The 9822-nt window shown below is 31.7% G+C and overlaps 2 protein-coding genes across 2 annotated transcripts; one reads left to right on the top strand and one right to left on the bottom strand.

Annotated features, from left to right (window-relative positions):
* Positions 1-974: 974 nt before the first annotated feature.
* On the top strand, positions 975-5852 carry LOC120082043 (glycosyltransferase family 64 protein C4). Its single transcript, XM_039037259.1, has 5 exons — positions 975-1417; positions 3109-3505; positions 4370-4533; positions 4636-4706; positions 5572-5852. Exons 1-5 carry the CDS (start codon positions 1227-1229, stop codon positions 5733-5735), a joined length of 987 nt encoding a protein of 328 aa, XP_038893187.1. The 5' UTR covers positions 975-1226; the 3' UTR covers positions 5736-5852.
* Positions 5853-6826: 974 nt separating this feature from the next.
* LOC120081665 (60S acidic ribosomal protein P0) lies at positions 6827-9480 on the bottom strand. The gene is made up of 5 exons (XM_039036715.1): positions 8999-9480; positions 8794-8862; positions 7755-7853; positions 7286-7678; positions 6827-7160 (listed from the first exon to the last, which is right to left on the bottom strand). Exons 1-5 carry the CDS (start codon positions 9254-9256, stop codon positions 7014-7016), a joined length of 966 nt encoding a protein of 321 aa, XP_038892643.1. The 5' UTR covers positions 9257-9480; the 3' UTR covers positions 6827-7013.
* Between the last annotated feature and the right edge of the window lie 342 nt (positions 9481-9822).

Here is a 9822-nt window from a genome sequence, read left to right as displayed (position 1 = left end):
AAAAAAGAAGGAAAGGAAAGAAAATAAAAAATAAAATAAAGAAGCAAAAATTAGATAAAAGAAATAATAAAATTTAAAAAAAAAAAAGAGAGAGAGAGGGAGAAGAAGCAAAAATTGAGAAATAAAATAAAATAAAAAATGAAAAAATGGAGGGAAGAAGTAAAAATTGAAGAAGAGAAAGAAAATAAAAAGACTAAAAAAATGTGTACAACAAAATAAAATAAGGGAGAGCGAAATTGGAATTTTAAAAAAAATCAAAAATTGATTAGTCAACTCATCCGTATTTATAAATATTTTAAAGATGTAACATATTTTTAAATTTTTTTTCTCTTATTCTACTATATAGTACAAATATTTAATTATAAATTCAATTGTAGGTGTCATGTAGGATAGGTGCATTACTCCTATCTCAAATTTTATAACAACACAATAGGCTAAAAAGAATCCTTCTGGAGATTATTCCGTCTTCCCAGCCTCCTCTTTAGAAAAAGGTTCACTATACTAATTAAGTTTTAAAAAATAACTTTTAGAAAATAATTAATTTTGAACTTAAAAATAAAAAAGAATGAAAGAACCATACCAATTAAGTTTTCACTATATATGTATCTTTTCCCTTAAAAAACATTAACTATTTTATCATCACCATTAATTAACTCATAGGCAAAATGTCAATGACTGTCTGGTGAGAGTATTAATAATAAAAAAAAAAATCGAGATTAAAGATATAAATTTAGAAATTTTTAACTGAATAGATTCAAAACATAATAACTAACCGTGTAACAATTAAAAACTTAACTAAGGATCAAAAATATCATTGTTAAAAGAAATTAAAAGGTATTTTTTTTGTAACATTTTGTACTTCCACCCAAAGTTAGATTAAATTCTCCCACATCCAAAAAAAATTCAATTAATTAATTAAAGAAATGAAATGAAAAATATATAATTATTACAATAAATGTTATGTTAATCTTCCTTATCAGTTATGAGTAACCATTTTAACCTAAATTATAACATACCCAAATTACAATTACAGTTCTTCATCCCAACATGTCTACTTTTTCCCTTCCGCCATGGAATTCCACGTCAACACCCGCCGTCTAAATTCCGCAACCGCCACTCTTCTTTCACTTTTTCCTGATCGGATTATCTATCCAGATCGGCCGACGCTGGCCGCGTCGCCGGAATGATTCATCGGGAATGAGTTCTGTGTGACTTTCGCCGCCGGAATGAGAGGGAGGTCTTTACGACGTCCGGTGATGATTCAACGGCTTTGGCAAGTCGCCGTCACGATCAAGATCAAGCTTCTTCTGTGTTGTTGCATTGGACTCGCCGTCATCCTCTTCACCGCCCGCGCCTCCGATCTCATGGGATGGACGTCTGACGACGGCGCTTCGGCGCTCCGATACTCTACGCCGCGGTTTGAATTCGAACCCCTTCTTTTTTCGTTCATGAATTTTGTGCTTTTCTTTGGTATGTGATCTTCACGTGAATTGGTTATGATTTCTGGATCTTTGCGTGTTTGTCTCTCATTGGATGAAAATCTAGAAATTATTTAGAATCCAATTTCGTAACCATTTTGTTGGTTGTTTTTTGTTTTTTAAAATTAAATCTATGAATACTATTTCTACCTCTAAATGATTTCTTTTGTTATCCACTTTTAATCCATGGTTTAAAAATTAAGCTAAATTTTGGGAACTAAAAAGAATTGTGGATAAAATAGACTTAATTTTCGAAAACTACCAAATGGAGCCTTAGTTCCCTTTTCTATGATAATAGTTTAAGCCCATTCGACAACCATTTTAGTCTCGTTTGGTAACATTTTTTAGTTCTTTTTTTAGTTTTAAAACGATTTTTTACCATGGTTTATATCTTTAGGAGTTTAATTTTTAATCAAAATTACAAAAAGAAAAAATTTAATTTTTAAAAATTACTTTTTTTTTTTTCAAAATTTGACTTGATTTTTTAAAATATTGGTAAAGTATAGATATCAAAGTTAGAAATTTAGTGGTAAAAAAAGTATTTATAGGCTTGATTTTCAAAAACGAAATAACTACACAGCCTGCATTTGTTGGTTTTAAGTACAAAACTTGAATTATTATCCAAATTACAAAAACGAAAAATAAATTTAGAAGATACTTGTTTTGCTTTTCAAATTTTGACTTGATTTTTAAATATATTAGTAAAAAGTAGATAACAAAACAAGAACTTTAGAGATGAAAGTGGTGTTTATAGATATAGTTTCCAAAAACTAAAAAGGTCAAACTGGAACTTGATTTTTTGTTTTTCTTTTTTTTTTTTTAAAAAAAAGTTATCTTGTTTCTCATAATCTTTTTTACAATAATTTTCATCTATCAAACCTCTGACAATTTCTATACATGGTTTAATGAGGAGTTTATAAGTAAGAATAGTGTTTATAAACTATCACGATATCTTATTATGACTATTGTACCATATAGTTCTAAAAAGATGGTCTAAACTTGTACTTATTTCTAAATAATTAGATTCACGTTTGTCACGTTTAAAACCACTTTAAACATACTTTTAGTTATTCAAAATCAATGTTGTTGTATGTAACTATCGTTTAAATGTGTAAGGATGTGTTTAAGAGTAATTATTAAAATTATTGTAAAAAAACACTCCAAAACATATCCTAAAAATTTGATAAAATCATATTTATCATGTCGAAATTATTTATTTTTTTAAAAAAAAATAAGCCTATTTCATCCACATTTCTTATAATAATTTGCATCTTTTTTAAATACAATAGTTGAATTCTTAGCCAAATTCTAAAACAAAGACAACAATTTGAAAGCTATTTTTTTTAGTTCTCAAAATTTGACTTTTTTTTAAAACTATTGGTGAAAAGTAGATAACAAAAGAAGAAATTTGAAGGTAGAAGTAAAAGTAGAGGGTCTATAAGCATAATTTTAAAAACAAAATGGTTACCAAACGGAACTTTAATGTTTGATTTTACATTTAATGTGATTTTTACATCACCGAAAATAATTTGAAATGATTAAAAGTACATTCAAAAACAAGTTTTTTTGAACAATTTGTAGGCATAGTTTATTGATGAGTTCTTTGTATTATATGAACATGGACTCATAGGAAACGTTATGCAATTCTAATGAACACATGGAAGCGTTATGATCTTTTAAAGAAGTCAATTTCTCACTACACAACATGTTTGGGAGTTGAGTCCATACATATTGTATGGAGTGAACCAGCTCCTCCTCCTGTTTCTTTGGTAAGTTTTCTGCAAGGGACGGCGAAGGCGAATTCCCGAGACGGTCGAGAAGCCGAGCTGAGATTTGAAATGAATGAAGAAGATAGTTTGAACAATAGGTTCAAGGAAATAAAGGGATTGAAAACAGAAGCCATATTTTCAGTAGATGATGATGTTATATTTGGTTGTTCTACTTTGGAGTTTGCTTTTAGTGTTTGGCAAAGTGCCCCTCAGACTATGGTTGGCTTTGTTCCTCGCATGCATTGGATTGATCGCTCGGTATGTTCTTGTCCTATCTCTCCATTCTTTTCTTTTGCATCACCTTCATCATGTTGTTTTGAGTTCAATTATAAATTTACCTTCCCTTTGATAATCATTTAGATTTTAAAGTAAATTTTAAGAAACTATTTTTTTAATTTTAAAAACTTTGTTTCGCTTTTTAAAAACAAATCTAACCAAGAAAATAGATGGAAATAGTATTTATAAGATTAGTTTTCAAAGACCAAAAACAAGATGGTTATCAAACAAGATCTTTAGGATCGTGACTTGGAAGTTTGTGTTAGTTTAGATCTTGAACCTTTTATAGCGTTTATAATCTTAATTTTCAAGAACAAAAAATCAAAATAAAAAACCATATGGTTATGAAACAAGGACTTGACTTTAAATTTTGTGTAAAATAGATCTATGACACGAATTTTGATATCAAATAGGTCAAAACATATTACATATGAAATTTAAAGTTTAAGGAAGTATTAGATCATTAGTAAAATTCAAAGGACTTACACTTTTTAATTTGAGTTTAAAGACCAAGTAAACACAAAGATACATAAAAGTTTGTTTTTATATATTTTTTGTAAAAGCTTTTTTCTAGACATTATTGTCAAAATAAAATAAAAAATAAAAAACCTTAAAACTTTGAAGTTTCTATTCTCCTCTGAAAATCAAATAATATATACTTAATTAAGTACTTGTGACATAAACAATATATACAAATCAATAGGGTGGCATGCATATAAAATACTTGTTAATTAAACCTATAGTGTAATAGAAAATTTCAAATATTAAAGTATGGAAATAAGGGTATATGTATATAAAAGTTGAAATATTTGGTTGATGATTGATGATTGATTATTAGTAATGCAGAAGGGAGAAATGGGGAGATTTAGATATGGAGGATGGTGGTCAGTTTGGTGGACTGGTACTTACAGCATGGTGCTTTCAAAAGCTGCATTTTTCCACTCTAAATATTTGAGTATTTACACTAACCATATGCCTTCTTCCATCAGAGATTATATTACCAAAAACAGGTTTTGTTTTATTAATTTTCATTTTGCAGCTTGCTTTTCCATTAATCTCTTTTATGTCACTTGGTAACTTTGTTGAGATGGTTTGGGATTTGAATTCTTTAGGAACTGTGAAGACATTGCAATGTCTTTTCTTGTTGCTAATGTTAGTGGTGCTCCACCCGTCTGGGTCCAAGGTATGAATTTATCACATTTTGAATAGAGCAATACTTGAATGAATTCTATGCTACATAATTTTTTTAAAATATGTTTCCCGGTTCCTCCTCCATTTCTTGCCTATTCGGAGAATCCTTGTGGGGAATGGGGAATTCTAGTTATGTGGAAAATTTGTGGTTAGATGACCCACTAAGTAAGGTTGCAAACGTAACCCATAATGTAGGCAAAAATATTTTTCTCGGATAAATTACACTTTTAATCTTCAAGTTTGGGATTTATGTATTAGAATAATACTTAAAAGTGCAACTTGGGATGCATCTAAGTACCATGGTCTCCCTTTCTCTACGCAACAAATTGAATTGTCGCGTGACCATTTTTAATTGGATACAGATCGGGCTGCACAATAGATGGGTTCGCTGGGCTGGGCCGCATCCAAGTTTTTTTTTTCTATAAAATATCATTCTCTTCCTCCACCTTCCCTTCGTTGGTGTAGCGTTTTCCCAGTTTCATCATCGATGGCCTTTTTTTTTTTTTTTTTTGGTCCTTTTTACCTTTTATTACTCTTCCATTTTCTTTTATTCTTTTTCTTTGTCATCTTGTTTTTTCTTTTCCATCTCCTTAACCATTTAACAGATTATGTTAGTAAAAGGACCGATAAAAAATCAAGCATTTTTCAAAAGTTGAATTCTTGATTGTTCAATTTTGAAACTTAGAGACTAATTTGACGAAAAACTAAAATTTTAGAAACCCGAAATTACAATTTTACCCATTATTCTTTTTCATGATATGCTTACAAACTATGATGGAAGTAGGTGGTTTAATTTTGTTGATTTGGTGATTGATATATATATAGTTTCATGAATGTAATTTTGTGTGGAAATGCAGGTAAGATATATGAAATAGGGTCGAGTGGAATTAGTAGCTTAGGAGGTCACAGTGAAAGAAGGAGCCAATGTTTGAATATATTTGTTGAAGAATATGGTGGAATTATGCCTTTGCTACCTTCAACTCTCAAGGCTGTTGATAGTCGTCAATTTTGGTCTTGGTAAAAAATCATCCATCCCAATTTTCATTACTAACTTTTACTTTTTACTTCTCTTTTTCTCTTTTCAATCAAGGAAGAACATTATCATTTAGTTTTTACTCTCACTTGGATGTACATTTTTCTTATTCACGGTTTTGTAGCTTTTTCCCTTTTCTGTTTTTTGGTAGTTTTTAATTTTTTATTCATCTTGTCTTCAAATTTTGAGTTTAGATATCATGCATTTAGGACTTGAATGTCATCTTTGTCCTTAGACTGTCGAAATACATATGATTAGATATTCATCATTGGCCTTAGAAGGTCTAAAATTGATCATATAAATATGATTCAAAAATTTTAAAGAGAGACTACATTTGATAAGAAATTATCAAATATAGTACCCGAAAGATTTCATCTTTCAAAACCAGCACCTTCTATCAAGATTTGAATAAAAAGTTGACTTTTTCATCTTATCGATTCTTTTTTGGACTTTCTTGATGAAATCTCACCCCAAATGAACATCGAGATTCTCCTAATTTTACCAAATACATAATCTTTCCAAATTTTATATCAAATAACATCTTTTCCAATTTTCTTCAAATTTATCTTTACCAAATCTTATATTAAAATTTCTATATGTTTCACACAATCTCCCTTTCAATTATGAATTTGCAAAATTTCAAATGAATTTTGAGAAATCAGCTTGTACGAAAATATTCAAAAAGATCTTGCTCAATTTACACCAATTTTCAAATTGATTTACAATTATCTTTTCAATGAAGGCGAGAAAAACTGCCAAGCCGAAAAAACTATTTTAAGAAATTTTTGAAAGGGTGCTCGTTTTAAAAGATTACGAATGTTATTTTTTGGCGATTTTCCAATTCAGTATAGGTAAGTTTTATGATCATAGTTGGTCTTTAGAAAAATTAAGCTTATTTCTTCCAGTTATAAACCATGTTGAAAACTGAGAAATATTTATTATTGTTTTTAGAATTTAACTAATTTCATCAATTAATATAAAAAAAAAATTGACGATTTGGGCAAAAGAAAACAAATCTGGAGTATTAAATCTATTCAAGGTTTTGTTGCATTCAGTTGCACTACTACACTGCTTAAAGATTGGAACAAAAATCTCAAAAAAATTTCAAAAATTAAATAAAGCATTGGTCCTTAACAAAAACCTAAATAACACGTCATTGTAACATTCAGCTGAAATAACTCCAAAAAAAACATGATGAAAAAACACCCATTGTGAGTCTAAGAGATGCAAAACACAAAAGGTCCTATTATATCTCTAACATACAGATTAATCAAACAAGCTGAAACCCATGTCATCATCAGACTCCTCAGCTGGCTCTTCCTTCTTCTCCTCAACAGCTGCAGCAGCTGCTGGGGCAGCACCAGAATCAGCAGCAGCAGACACAGCCACAGCCACAGCAAATTTGCTGGGATCCTGTGCACGTAAAAGAGAGAAGCAATTGGTAATTTGTCAGCCCCAACAGCCAAAGCAAACTTAATAGATCCCTGTAACAACAATAGCAGCCAATCAATAGAACTCTACAAAATGGAGCAACGTACCTCAAGATACTCTTTAACTTTCTCAGCCTGAGGGAAGGAGTAGTCAGTAGCAACTGCAACAGCAAGAAGATTTTTGTACGCATTGATGAGCATGTGTGGTGCAGCAGCCAGAGTTGGGTATGAAATGGCCAATGAAAGGGATGTAACCATGGAAACACCCAAAGCAAACTTCTCAAGGAGATCATCCTCAGTCAGGTCAAGCACCTCAGGGCTAAAGACTGATCCATTGTCATAAACAGAGAGCACAACAAGACCATATGAGAATGGCCTAATTCCTAGCTTGGCAAGGAGAGCAGCCTCAGAAGATCCAACCTTATCACCCTTCTTAATGAGCTCCACAGGAGTGATAATTTCGACGGTACCCTTGTTAATCTTGGTTGGAATGTTAAGAACCTGTAAGGACAAGAATTCAAAAAGTCAGATTCCATTAATGGAGAAGGGTTACTGCTTTATAATCAAATTTACAAACCTGGAAGAAAGAGGTCTGAGATGGATCAAGCCCTGTGTTGCCTGGTGGGACAATGACATCAATGGGAGCAACCAAACCAACACGAGCAGGAGCTCCGACCTACAAAGTTCAAAAAACATAAGAATAAAGGGGGGGAGGGAACCTAAGCTTCTACGTAATGTCATAAAACAAACATCTCCTCTAGGAAGAAAATTCACCATTCCTAACTCATCGAAGATAAAGAACAATTGATAAAATGCAAAGATAAGATAATTGATTCTATGAAATGCTACTACCAACCCAAAACACTAATGTCACAAGAATGCTTATTCTAAAACAAGAACTTACGCTGCTACATTCACCTAAAAAACTACAAGAGTAAAACCAATACAACAAATAATAACGTGGTTGCAACTCTATGTCCGTAACTCCAATATCTACATGTGTTAAATTGATACAACAAATAATAACAGCCTCAAGACAAATAAGCATGAATACACATACAAGATACAGATACATACTGAAATGTTACGTCATTTCTACAAGAACAAATTCATTAAAATATACATTTTTCAAAATAAATAGCAGTTTTATACAATATCAAAAATTAAAGTCAATAGGTTTATGAATTAATGTGTTTAAAATATTGTGTTTAATGTATTTCATGATCGAAATTATTTATTCCTATCATAAAGTTGTGTCTATTTAATAGGCTTAACAATATGAATACATGACTAACTCATTGAACTCTGATTGACCATATACAACAAGTAGGCATATCTATTGTGTTACATTGTGAACAATTGTGAATTTGTTCATGTGAACTGACAGCAATAACATTTAAGTTTGAAGGAAATTCATGACAAAGAAACGATTACTGACAAGCTCTGATGTGAGAAATTCATCAGAGAGAGAATCATTCAACACTTAGCAAAATGATGCTTAAAATCTAAACATTAATGGGGTGAAACCAATAACGTATTATCTATATGGAAAATTAAGCCAGAGAGAAGCCAATATTATAAACACCAAAAGGAACAGCATAACATAAACTGAATACCTTGTATTTGGCCACCTCTTCACTGACTTCCTTCAAATCACCCTTGGTGAAGATCAAACCAACATTGCCCTATTACAGCCAAACACAGAAACTAAGTCAAAAGCTCCATTTGTGAAGAGAATTAAGAGGCAGGAACTAAAACAAAACGACGATCACATAGAAATGGAAATTTAAACCAAAGTATAAGACCCAAAACTTCACTTACCACAAGAAGGGGAAGAAGGTTGAGGTAAGCCTTGTTTCCAGTTTGCTCAGAGTGTATCCTCACAGAGCGCTTCATCATGGTGTTTTTCCCCATGAGCACAACGGAGTCACCACGGAGACCCTTCCTAATGTTCTGAAGCTGGTTGGATCCAACATTGTCGGCGGCCACAACCAAGACCTGGCTGTACTCATCGAGAAGCTGGCAGAGCTTGGAGTCGTAAGCGACCTTCTTTTCAGCCTTGGTGGGTTTCACAGCCATTGAAATGGGTTTCTGAAGAAAGTTCTAAGATACAAAAAAAAGGGGGGGTTATGGAAGAAAGAAAAAAGCAAAACCGAGGGCCAAGACGAAGCTGAGTGCTCTGCCAAGGCGGACAGCGAAGCTATGCCGTCTCTTTAACCTCTCTGTAATGCTAAGGAGCTTTTTTTAGGGTTTTGGACAACTCCTGGGGAGCTTAGCAGGCTGGTAGAAGATGAAAATGGCCGCCGGTTTGGTTTTTATAGGTAATTTGGGAGTTAGGGTTTCGATTTAACCTAGATCCGACGGTCAGTGTTTATTGTCTAGTGGGCCTTTTGAATTTGCTCGATAGCCCACTAAAACTGGCTTATAATCGAAAGCCTAAATATAAATGGGAATATTATAGATTTGATCCTTTTGGAAACTTATTTTTTGTCGTGTGAATACAAATATGAAAAATATAATATAATAATTAAAACATAAAATAATCAAAATCATGAAATTGGATAATATGAAAATTAGCAGAAGTAGAAATCTCACCAAGAACTTAATGGACATCAAGTATGAATAACTGCATAACACATGAACAA

Source organism: Benincasa hispida, chromosome 7 (assembly GCF_009727055.1).
Source record: "Benincasa hispida cultivar B227 chromosome 7, ASM972705v1, whole genome shotgun sequence".
Lineage (NCBI taxonomy): Eukaryota > Viridiplantae > Streptophyta > Magnoliopsida > Cucurbitales > Cucurbitaceae > Benincasa > Benincasa hispida.
This window is presented reverse-complemented; position numbering and strand designations above follow the sequence as displayed.

What these genes read in the sequence shown, in the direction of transcription:
- LOC120081665 (XM_039036715.1), bottom strand. Translation starts at nt 9,256, where the DNA reads ATGGCTGTGAAACCCACCAAGGCTGAAAAGAAGGTCGCTTACGACTCC. An exon ending in ACCTTCTTCCCCTTCTTGTG is followed by an intron (nt 8,863 to 8,998) that starts GTAAGTGAAGTT and finishes TGGCTGTAATAG; the next exon opens with GGCAATGTTGGTTTGATCTT. An exon ending in AAGTTAAAGAGTATCTTGAG is followed by an intron (nt 7,161 to 7,285) that starts GTACGTTGCTCC and finishes TTACGTGCACAG; the next exon opens with GATCCCAGCAAATTTGCTGT.
- LOC120082043 (XM_039037259.1), top strand. Translation starts at nt 1,227, where the DNA reads ATGAGAGGGAGGTCTTTACGACGTCCGGTGATGATTCAACGGCTTTGG. An exon ending in TGCATTGGATTGATCGCTCG is followed by an intron (nt 3,506 to 4,369) that starts GTATGTTCTTGT and finishes TTAGTAATGCAG; the next exon opens with AAGGGAGAAATGGGGAGATT. An exon ending in TCCACCCGTCTGGGTCCAAG is followed by an intron (nt 4,707 to 5,571) that starts GTATGAATTTAT and finishes GTGGAAATGCAG; the next exon opens with GTAAGATATATGAAATAGGG.